Source organism: Nuphar pumila, chromosome 3 (assembly GCF_984573655.1).
Source record: "Nuphar pumila chromosome 3, dmNupPumi1.hap1.1, whole genome shotgun sequence".
In the NCBI taxonomy this organism is placed as follows: Eukaryota; Viridiplantae; Streptophyta; class Magnoliopsida; order Nymphaeales; family Nymphaeaceae; genus Nuphar; species Nuphar pumila.
In genome coordinates this window covers 129,703,193-129,715,378 of record NC_143251.1, presented here as the reverse complement: position 1 = coordinate 129,715,378, position 12,186 = coordinate 129,703,193, and the positions used below count along the sequence as shown (strand labels likewise).

The 12,186-nt window shown below is 39.3% G+C and overlaps 1 protein-coding gene across 1 annotated transcript; it reads left to right on the top strand.

The window, feature by feature from the left end:
* Positions 1-4,388: 4,388 nt before the first annotated feature.
* LOC149843789 (V-type proton ATPase subunit E-like) lies at positions 4,389-11,435 on the top strand. The gene is made up of 6 exons (XM_090000062.1): positions 4,389-4,635; positions 6,106-6,206; positions 7,664-7,820; positions 7,905-8,101; positions 9,963-10,062; positions 11,167-11,435. The coding sequence occupies exons 1-6, from the start codon at positions 4,534-4,536 to the stop codon at positions 11,200-11,202; spliced, it is 693 nt and encodes a 230-aa protein (XP_089856188.1). The 5' UTR covers positions 4,389-4,533; the 3' UTR covers positions 11,203-11,435.
* The last annotated feature ends 751 nt before the right edge of the window (positions 11,436-12,186 follow it).

Sequence of the window (12,186 nt, the reverse complement as noted above, 5' to 3'; positions counted from 1 at the left end):
GGAACGGGCAGGGGCCAAATTGATTCGACTGCTTTACCGGGTTTGGGTCAAGGTTTTAGACTTGGGCTCATTAACTATCGGGCCAAACCCCGATCCGTTATATATGTGAGCCGAGTCCAGGTTTGCATGTGGGCTTTGAGGCTGGCCCAACGGGCCTGAGCTATTTATTAATTTTTAATAAAATAATTTTTTTTTAAAAACAATTAATTATATAGTAACTTGGTAACTATTATTATTTACCTAATTATATATATGTATATATATTAATTTTATAAAAACTACAAAAAATAATTAATTGGGTATATGGGAACTTGTTAATTATTTATTATTTACCTAATTAATTGCTGGGTCATGACTGCTATTCAAACCCGAGCATGTTAAGAACCAAGTCAAAGCCCGACCCATTAGTAAATGGGCAGTGCCATCTCTAGGCCAGGCCGGACATAAAGCCTGGTGGATCGAGCTCTAAACGGGCCCATGCTAGGCTGGGCTGGCCTATCGCAACAAAAAGTTTTTAAAAGACAGGCAAATAAACAACCATCAAAATTCTCATGAGAAATCAAAACTTTTTATTCGTCTCATGTTTTTATTGGCAAAAAAATTATATAATTAAAAATAAATAAATATTAAGAAAAATGTAAACATATGCAAAAAAAACCCTTTTGCCTGTATTGTACAAAAAAGTAAATATCATTATATTTTATAGGCTTAAAAAAATGCGTGACAAAATAGTGTGTTATTTTTTTATTATTTCAAAAATATTGCTATATTTACAAGCTCACCAGTTGCAATGGATCTAGTTAGGGCGAATTGGTTGCATGTTCGGATCACGTCTAATGTAGCACGTTGCCTCGTATGTTAACACTTCTATAGCAATTTGCAATATATATATATATATATAGTGCATTCCTTAGGCTCCTTTTTCGTTAGGCACTTTAGGCCCCATTTCTGGTTTTGCCACATAGTTTTTAAGTGTTCTATGATAGATTTGAACCGTTATATGTGTTCAGCACGCTCTATTTAGCAGGAATCAACTCTTGGATTATGTTTTTTTGATGAAAAATATGTTTTTATAAACCAAAAAAACTAGCCCCTTCGTAGTCATTGATTTTGGATCACCAGAAAAAACCTGTATACAAGTTTCTCGTGATCCAAAAGTTAGTTCCTACAAAACTGATAGATCACATCTATGGTGTTAGATGTGAGAAAAAACACAAAAAAACTGTAATTTTAAGAGGCAGAATGGGAACAAACAAGAGCAGAACCAGCACATTACTCTCTCACTCTCTCTCTCTCTCTCACTCACACACACACACACACACATATATATATATATATATAGTGGTAGCTGCTTACCTTCTTGGCTAAACAGGGATGAACCGCACGCAATTTAACAGTCACAAAACCAGTCATTTAGAGAAAATGAAATTACAAACTTGACCCACGTAATTTAGAGGGTATTATATATACATAAATAAATAAATAAATATATGTATTTATTTATTGCATAAAAAACTTTTCAAAACATTGGGGTCAGTCAGGTTAAGCCAGATATTTCGTAAGAATCATAGCTCAAACCCGATCCACATGTTACTCGCGTTGGGTTCAGGTCCACCGAAATAGCACTAGGACAGACATTTTTTATACTCATATCTAAGCGCGCAGGTTCGGGTTATCAAGGCAAACCTTACCTATTGGCCGCCCTACCAAAAACTAGGGGTGGCAACGGATCACATCTGGTTCAGACCCAGGTAAGACCAAACCCAGATTTGACTTTGACATGCGGGTACTGAGTCAGGAATGGAGCCTGACCGGGTCCACGATAAGAAAACCCATGCCTAGATCCTATACGAATTACATGATCCAGACCCGGTCCATACCCTGTAAAATAATACTGTTTATCTTTTTTACATTGAAAAATCATGAATCTTAATAGTTATTCAGGTCGGACTTGGGTCTGGTATGAAAGTTCACAAATCATACCTGGCTCTATATACTCATTAGACCCTTGGAGTTCGACCCAGATTCTAATCGGACTTTGTTATTAATTTATCAACGAATCCTAACCCTAGGAGGTTTGGTACAGGTCTGTCCAGTCAAACCCAGCCCATTGACAACCCCTACCCAAAAAGATTAATGCCGAATTTTAAAATGGCCAAAAATGTAATAACCTCATTTTTTTTTACTTTTACCGTAATAGCATATATACTTTAAATTGGTCTTGGGATCCATATTTTGGGAATCCAAGATCCATAAAGGGATCCATATATAATATCATATACATATATATATATATAATATCACATAAATAAAAATTTAATGGGTGGAATCCGCGGTTGGATCCATTTGGATCCGACCTATGGACCCACTTCAGTAAGTCATCACGGATCCAAGAAAGAGAGGGGCTTCCGGGTTTTTTTGTAAATGTAATGATTTAAAATATTTGATTTTTTTACATGTTAATATAGTTTATTAAGAATAAGTTTTTCTTTTCAATGTGCGTGTTTGTGCCCACCTTAGTTTAAATTCTTGGTTCCGCCGCTGACTACTCCAGGTATTTAACTTGCAAGGTTCAAGCCAATCCATCTAGGCAGGTGCGTGGAGTTGTTTAGAGGTGGGCATCCGGCTAGCCTGGCCTGACTTGATGCCCGATCGTACCCAACAAACCTGGCTCAGACCCAAACCCGCTGAAGCCCAGCCCCACTCTTGCTAAGTTTAGGGCTGGGCCTAGGCTTTATTGGGCAAAGGCCTAAGTGGGCCGTCTCAGGCCTATGTCAGGTTTTGTTGATCTTCATTAATATTTTGTTTTGGCCATATTCCCCTGCTCTGTTTAGTGGTCAGGCTAGGTCCAACCTGGCTTTTGTTGGGCTCGGGCTACATATGACAGTTGAAACCAGTTCATCTCGAGTTGGGTGCCTGATGCCCAGTCTTGATCACATCATATTGTCAGTTTTATAAATAAAGCTATTTTGGTCTAAAATAAAAAGGGCAGTAAGAGATTGTGGGAGGATCATTGTTGTCAGTATCGGTGGGTATCGGCCTGAATTGGCTGATACGTATCGTATTGCCAATAAATTGACACGATACTACCTGAATCAGTTATTTTTTAATAAAATATAAAAATTAACTTAAAATTATTTTTAAATATTAGTTTAATGACTTTAACACGTGTCATGTTCTGATTTACACAATACTTTTTTAATTGTTTTTTCGGCCGATTCAGAACAAATCACTTGAGAATCAGTATCGGGACGGTCCACCTGAATCGTCGGCCAACCATACAGGTCCGATTGGATATCAACAACATTGGGGAGGATGCCTCTGTGATTCTACAAATGACAGCTAAGGTTCAAGACTTAATTTTTAGACTGATTCATCAAAAGGAAATGAGGGTATTATGGGTTGCACAACGAGCCCGCTCGGTTAAGCTCGGCCTGAAGCATGCTCATGCTTTAAATGAGCCGAGCTTGTACATGGCTATGAGGCTTCGGCGAGCAAACAAGCCGAGCTTAATCGGCCTATTGAGCTTGATAAAGCTTTGTAGACTTGCTTAATCGGCCTATTGAGCTCGATAAAGCCAGGCTCAGCTCAGCTCGGCTCGGCTCGTGTGCATCCCTATACTTAGTGTTCGCATTGCAGCATGGTGGGCATGCACTTGCTTAACAACCACCCATCTTGGTATTTCTTCATTCAAATGACCTCTTCATATACATATACTTGCGTATGGTAAATTTTGGCCTCCCCGCAATAATTTTGAAATATGTAAGATAAAAAACGAATTTCTTAGATGATCACTTGAGTTACTTTTCATTCACAACTTGAGTAAACTTTTAACAATAATATTTTAGCCTTTTCTTGGGCAAATAAGATGGTGGTTTTGGAAGAATGAAGATGCTGATTTATTGGTTTTTTCTTTTTCAAGGCCATGTAATCTCCTGCTCTTCTGTGTCAGTTCATTGAGACGCCTTTGGTTGTCAAAAACATTTGAGGTCTCTTGATCTACTCATCCACGCTAGATTTTTTTTATTTTTTATTTTCAACATAAGTATGTAACTACTATTTTTTATTTTCAAGAACAGATTTGGGAGCGCAGTGGGATGGGACCTAACCGCTAGTCCGGTGATCTAGGTTCAAATCCCATGGGCATCACTCCTTGCTCGAGTCGAAGCTCACGGAGTTTTACGCTATCATGACAGCAGGCAAAGCCAACGTGACTGGGTCGATCCTCGACTCGAGTGGTTTCTTCGTGTAAATATATAAAATAAAAAGAACAGATTTGTAAAATATGACCGTCCCGAAGGGTTGTGCTGTAAAATATAGCAAAAAAAAAAGGTTGCCAACAGAAAAACTGACGTAAAAAAGGCTGCCAACAGAAAAAAACGACTAGCTAGAAATCCCGCAACGACCCAAAAGCCCTCTCTCTCTCTTCTCTCTCTCTCTCTCTCTCTCTCTCTCTCTCTCTCTGCGCCGGGCGGGAGGGGAAAGGGTACGATCTGAGACCATCGCCACCGTTGATTCCTTCCGGGGGCCAAGATGAACGACGCAGATGTGTCAAAGCAGATCCAGCAGATGGTCCGGTTCATCCGCCAAGAGGCGGAGGAGAAGGCCAGCGAGATCTCCGTCTCTGCGGAAGAGGTGGGAAATTTTCCTTCTTCCTCTCGTAAATTAGGGTTTTCTTGATGGCTTTTATCGATTCTCTTTTTTTATTCACAACCCTGATTGTTGTTTTTCTCTTTATCCATTGGATTCCTTTCTGCTCCTTTTTTATGCAATGATTCATGCTTTTATGCGTTTAATCGAGAAATTAGATCGAAACTAAACATTGAGATTCTTCTCAACATCAGAAAGATTAAAGAATCATTCTCATGCTCATATTATGTTGTCCGATGGATCAAAATATTTTTTAGAATTAAAATATTAATGAAACGTTTTCCTTTTCTTTTGATGTTGTTTCGACTTTTGTCCCTTTTTTTCTGGTTGGTGAAAGAGGATTTCATAATTTTCGTGCCATTTTTGAAGTTTGATTGTGATCGACTATGGAGCCGACGATTGTGGTAGGATTCGGAGTGTTAAAAATAGACGGGTAATCTGAAACCTTGAGTGATTGGTGTAAGTGAGTTGAAAGAGCTGGACCAAATAGAAATTGCATTATCTTGATGACGAATCTCTGTTCCGAATCCCATTGGGGGCATCCCCCAGATCGATTATCAGAAAAGCGGAAAAAAGAGGGGTGTTTGAAGTGAATTGGCTGGTCCATTGAACTGCATATGAAGCGCGGGGTGAGATAGCGTTGCCTATGAATGGTTTCGTGGATTTGGGATCTGTCAGCGACAAGTTGGCGGCAAAATTGGGCTTAAATTAACGGGCTTCATGTGAATGGGATTGTGAAGCAATTAGTTTTGCGTCCCTGTTTGGTGATAGTGGGACCGAGTCTGAATCTTTGTTGACCGAGTCTGAATCTTTGTTGACCGTGTCCGAAGCCGCACCCGTGTCGGGGCGTGTCGACGCAGGTGCATCGACCCCCTAGCCGAGTTCGTGTGACATAGGGAATTAACCTCACTGATTGAGGGTTATGGAGTTCAGACAAATGTAGACCTGCAACACTCACTAATTGAGCCCTATAAAATTAAGTGAATGAAAATTTCTCAATTAACCAAGCATGCCCATCCTCTCTCTCTCTCTCTCTCTCCACAGGCCAATATGCACGTGGTGGAATACCTAAACAATTCTAGTCATCTTTGAACATTAAACACATATAAGACAGTAAAATACTAAGGTCTAAATAAACTGAAATGAAAGAAAGGGTTCATTTTTGAACAGTCAGTAATCCTTCTTATCATCCAAAAATAATAATTACTTGCTTTCTTCCTGTGTAATGTGGAGATTCAGATCTCTTTTCTAATTGGCACTGTCTATGTTGTGAATCATATAAAGATTATAAAGTTTTACTGTGACTCTTTGTACACAATGCTCAATATGCTTTCCATATTGATACTTCTGTATTTTGTAATGATGTTAGGTTAGCTATTGAAATTCTTCCTAGATTTTTAATTTTTTATCATCTAAATGCTGGTCTCTGTTTTTTGTCATGTTACCTTGTTGCAGGAATTTAATATTGAAAAACTGCAATTAGTGGAAGCTGAGAAGCGTAAGATTAGGCAAGAGTATGAAAAAAAGGAGAAGCAGGTTGAAATCCGCAAAAAGATGTAAAGTGCCAACCATTTCACTAGACATTGGTTGATTTATCTTTCTACTTGTTGTTTCCTTTTTCTTTTTCTTGCAAATTAATTCCTATTGATTGTATAAAAATAATTGGGCAAATTTTGTCCTTGATGGCTACTTTTAGAGCAGTATCCTTCTGTATTAACTTTCACGTGGTAAGAGTTATTGGCTATGTCACATGGGTGTGGGTGCGGGTGCGGGTGTGGGTGTGGGTGCAGGGGTGCGACACTTTCAAAAAACTTGGGTGCGGGGGTGCGGAAAAAAAAAAAAATATATATATATATATATATATATATATATATATATATATATATATATATATATATATATATATATATAAAGTCCAAAAGTTGGACATAAATGACCCTGGGTGCAGTCAACGCACCCAGGGTCAGGTTGACCGCACCGGGTGCTGCACCCGCACGCGCACCCGCGTCGCATCACATCGCATCGATGCGGGTGAGGCACCCAGTTGGCCGAGTCCCTGTGACATAGGTTATTGGTTATTCATGATGCAAATGGTTGTATTCTAGTGGCATATTTTTTCTTCTAGCAGGTATAGCTGTTCTATTGCTCTGTCTGTGTTTATTAGCTTCTCTAGTAGCATAATGTTCCTTCTAGCAGGGATAGATATGCTATTGCTCCACCTGCATTTGGTAGCTTCTCTGCTCTTGATGTCATTGATGCTATTATATGGTATAGGCATTTGATAGCTTATCTGCTCTTGATGTTATTGATGCTATTATATGATATAGGCTGTGTTTGTTTCAGTGTTTGCTGGGTAAAATAGAAGAGAGACCCCTCTTGATGAATTCCTGGGCCCCACAATCTACACCAAATATGTTCTTTGTATTAGTTTCACCACTTCTCTAGATGGTAAAGTCTGTGATAACAAAACGTCCATTTTTGTCCCTGGCTACAGAAAATTTGCAAAATGAGAATTTCGATGAGTCTTCCAAACAGTTAATTCACACGCGAATACTCGAAATGAGAGTGGGTTCCCAAACACGCCCTTAAAACAATAAACCTTTGTGTAACTAATCTTAGCTAGCATAGTTAAAATGAGAAAGAATCCCAAGCCCAAGCCTGGGCTTGGAATTAATGAAGCTTAGTTCTTGGCCTAAAATTGGGTTTGACGCCTTGGCCTAGGCTGGATAACAGACTTTCTTGGTGGCTAGGCTCAGTGTCCAACCATGGTATGAGGGCTTTCCTTTTCTTCCTGCCTCACAATTGATATATTGGTAATCTTTTGGCCTATTTAGATGTCAATGTCATAAACATTTTCTAAGAATTTGGTGTATTGACCTAATGGCTTGTCCAATCAAAATGGAGCTTCTATGTTGATAGACTATCAATTTTACTATTGGGTATGTAATAATTGGTTCATCTGCAATGATGTAGCATGTGGACGTCTGATTTTTTAAGTGTTCTTTCTATGCAGTGAGTATTCCATGCAGCTGAATGCATCACGTATCAAAGTTCTGCAAGCCCAGGATGATCTAGTTAACTCTATGAAGGAAGCGGCTGCAAGGGAGCTCTTGTGTGTAAGCCATGATGGGGCTGCCTATGGGAAGCTTCTGAAAGAGCTGATTGTTCAGGTAAAAATGATCAAAACTGATTACTGTGTACTGATGATTCTAGATGAACAATTTAGTTGTACTGAGACCTGCCTTCTTTTTTAGAGCTTGCTACGACTAAAAGAGCCAGCTGTACTATTACGTTGCCGGAAGGATGACGTTGAATCAGTAGAGTCAATTTTGCAATTAGCAAAGCAAGAATATGCCGAGAAAGCCAAGGTTCATGCTCCTGATATTATGGTTGATAATCAAGTCTATCTGCCTCCTGCTCCAAGCCACCATCATGCACATGGTCCTTCCTGGTAACCTCTCATTCACCAAGGCTTTCATCTTGGAGCATTAATAAGCTTTGGTGACTTAAGAGAGTCAAACTGTCATGATGTTATTCAAAATGGGAACCAATGGGTTCCAGGGACAAAATTTTTGAATGTTCTTTTTATTTCTTTGCCCTCATTTGAATTTGGCAGCTTTGTGGTTTGAGGTCGGATCTGTATGGGTCCATTTCAAATCCAATCTTTACTCAAACACGGTATCTCAGGTTGCTGACCTGAGATCCCCCAAACCTCTTATAATCCTGCTGCATCTGGGGTTGAGGAGGTTGCTTTCAAGCTATGTTTTCTTATTCAACCAACCCAAGTCTCGAACCCATAGCTATCTGGTTCTCCCCGAAATGCATTGAGGCGCAACAGTTGACTGGACATCTAGGGGTAACACACTGTTTCGGTGGTGTGTAGGGGTGGGCATCGAGCCGTCCTGGGCCTGTTTAGAACTTCCCCCCCCCCCCCCCCCCCCCCCCCCGGGCTTTAAGTGCAGCCCAGCTCGGAGATGGCCTGACCCATTTACTAACGGGGTGGGCTTTGACCCGGTTCTTAACGGGCTCGAGTTTGAAGAGCAGCCCATGACCCGGCCCAATGAGCCAATGTGAAGCAGGCCGGGCCCGACCCAAACCCAACTAATTAGTGCAACTAATTATGTAAATAATAATTAACAAGTTTCCATGTACCCAACTAGTTATCTTTCTAGGTTTCATAAAATTAATACAACTAATTAGGTAAATAATAATAGTTACCAAGTTGCTACGCAATTAATTATTTTTTAAATTTTATATTATTAAAAAATAATAAATAGCTCAAGCCCATTGGGCTGGCCCTGTAACCCGCAGGCCAACCTGGACCCGGCCCATGTATACAATAGGCCGGGTTTCGGCCCGGTAACTAACGGGCCCGGGCCTAAAACCTTGACCCAAACTCGGCCTATGGCGGGCTGTGTCGGCTTTGCCCATTGGACCACCCGGCCCGTTGTCCACCCCTAGTAGTGTGTGTGTGTGTGTGGTGTAATGAAATACAAAACGAACAATAGAATGCCTCTTATGGGCTGTTACAAACACACTAAAGTGTGTACACACAAAGACCACTTATGGGTAAAGTACAAGAGCACAAGCACAAGGCCTCAAAGGGCAAGAAGCAAGTATAAAAAAATATAAATATATTTGAACTTGAAATGCTTGAGACAAGAAGCATTTTACAAGAGTGAGCGACCTCCTTTTATAGAGATAGATGGGCTCAAAGAGCTGTTGGGAGCACCCCAATGGCTAGAAAGAGAGTTGTTGGGGGAGCTCCCAACAGCTCTATTCCAAAGGACTAAAAAGCCCTTGGCAATAGGCCAATATTACAAACAAAAAATAAAAAAAGACAGTTGTGCCCCTACTGGGTGCAGCCTATTACACAGTGTGAAAAGACAGAAATACCCTAGTGGGTATTTCCTATTACAAACACATAAAAATATGTATATATACATATTACTATATATATATGTACATACATGTATATACATATATTCTTAACATGTGGGGGTGGGGGTGTTTCGTTGGGTCAGAGTTCATGAATATGAGATCCCCTGGCTCATCCGGTGTGTGTGTGTGTGTGTGGTTGTTTCCTGGCTTTAAAAGACTGTATATCAGTAAAATATCCTGAGAATAACATAACCGTAGCCTGCTGGAATCAGATTAATTTGTTGGTAGAGAATGGTTAGAAATTAGTTGAACATATCACCTTTTTCTGGTGCTTTTGAGTGCTATTATGAGAAACTCTAGTACATGATTCGCAACTTGTTATCCACTGCCTGTGTTTTGTGGTCTTCATCATGATTTATGTGTTTGTCCAGTGCTGGTGGTGTGGTGTTGGCTTCTCGTGATGGAAAGATTGTGTGCGAGAACACACTTGATGCGAGATTGGATGTTGTGTTTCGACAGAAGCTGCCAGAGGTACCTGTTCCTTGACACTTAGCCGTTCCTAGTCATATGGACAACAGATTGTTTGGAAATTAGAGATCCTTTTTTGTGATACATTGCACAATGAACATGAATGTGATTTTAAAGAAATTTAGTTAGTTGAAATAATTTTTGAATTTCAAAAAGAAAGAATGTGAGCAGTAGGAATATGCTTTTTGTTCGTTCCTCTGCAATAGTTGCATACTATTGTAATGCATGTGGGAGCTTTACTGTCATGGACAAGCTGACGTGATACTCTAATAACATTTGAGCATTTAGTCCATATTTTGAATTGAAAGACATCTGACATTTAAAGATCCACACGTTGCTCTTTTGGAGTTTTTTTTTAACACAGGAATTATATTTCATTTTATCAGCAATTCATTTGAAGATCCGTTAACCTGATATTCTCTTGTATGAGAAGAAACATGGCATTCTGCTTGTGCATGTAATGCCAGATTAGATGCTAAACCCCTGACAACTTTTATGGCTCTCTCTCTCTCTCTCTCTCTCTCTCTCTCTCTCTCTCTCTCTCTATATATATATATATATATATATATATATATATATATAGGCATTGTGTGTCTGCTGTATCTCTGTTTTTTCCTAGTCTCAATTAGTACGAGTATTTGAATGTTTCAGCCTTTCTTGGATTATATTCACTTAGAATGGTCAATATGAGCTCTCTCTCAGATGTGTTTAATGGAGTTTGGAAGACATTTGCCTACTTTCATGTTTCCTATGTAGTACCAATTTGATAGGTGGTTTTATCCGGCTCAAAATCTTCATATTATTCAAACAGATTCTGACACTAGCAGTGATATCATCTTTAGAGAAGAAAAACAATAGATCTGAGGATTGATTTGAGGGATGAGGAAAATGAGGCGGTAACAATATAACTCATGGTTGTCAACTTCATTCATCTATAAAGGTTCTGGCAGAACATCAGAAATTTCGAACATGAACATATGTCATAGATATGCCATTGCATCATATTATGACATTGCATGTAACAGTAGCAAATTACAGTATAAAATATCCTACAAATTATCATTCTTGATTTCATTCTGTGGTTAACAAATCTTTTTGTCTGTGCAGATCCGCAAGCAGCTTTTTGCAAAGATAGCTGCATGATGACCTGTTGAGTTTACGCCCGTCACTTTTCCCTTTATGGAAATGCAAAGATAGTGGCATAAAACTCCTTAATCCTTGTTGTCAACAATTTCTTTAGAGGTATTCCCTTTGAGGTTTACTTTTCTTGGGGCTACATTGTTTATTTTAAAGATGGACCTTTATGATATGCGGAATTATTTGTGGACAAACAAATGAGAAAATAATGGAAGTTAAATATGGTTTTAGGCTTGTAATTGTGGTTTTCCTTGCCAACTGTTTTTCCTAGCCACACGAGTTAATTGAGACTAGCCTAAGCCCTTAGATCTTCATTAAGCCTTTTGAGCAGTCTTATTGCACCTTTTTTGGTTTTATTTTGAGCCAAACTTGGTATACTGTGAACCAGCAATAACTTGTTGGTGTAAACCATGGTTCTTTGTGGGGTGTCAGATGGAATCGCCAGGGTCTGGTCTGCAGCCAATGGCTCCAATCTTCTTTATCGAGTAGATTGGGGAACCACCCGCAGCGCCAAAGCTGCTGCTTACCAGTTCTCACTTCTCTAGTTGGGAAGAGCAGAAGAGGTGATCTGCAGGAGCCTTCTTGTTTCTCCCTGTTGTGGTCATGGCGCAGCCAGAAAAAATTGCAGCTTCTTTGGAAGTGAAATTTTTTCATAGGACAAGGAGTATGGTTTCCTGAACATTTTTCTTAAAAAGAATGCGCCTCCAGAAAAGGTGTCCACATTTGCTATGCTCAGTGGTATGTTTTGGCCATTTGGGCCTCTTAATTTTTTTTAAGAAAAAATTTATCTATGTAGGTGGAGAAAAATTTCTCCGAAGATGGAGAGAAATTTCTGCAGTACAGGCTGGGAAAACTGCATCACGAGTGATGTTAATCGAAATGACCTGATTTATGAGAAAACTACCAACTGTGATTATTTCTATCAATTATCTAGAAAAAGCTAAAAAAAATCAAGAAAAAACAATAATTTAAAATAACTAAAAATTTAAA

What these genes read in the sequence shown, in the direction of transcription:
- LOC149843789 (XM_090000062.1), top strand. Translation starts at nt 4,534, where the DNA reads ATGAACGACGCAGATGTGTCAAAGCAGATCCAGCAGATGGTCCGGTTC. An exon ending in TGAAAGAGCTGATTGTTCAG is followed by an intron (nt 7,821 to 7,904) that starts GTAAAAATGATC and finishes CTTCTTTTTTAG; the next exon opens with AGCTTGCTACGACTAAAAGA. An exon ending in CATGCACATGGTCCTTCCTG is followed by an intron (nt 8,102 to 9,962) that starts GTAACCTCTCAT and finishes GTGTTTGTCCAG; the next exon opens with TGCTGGTGGTGTGGTGTTGG.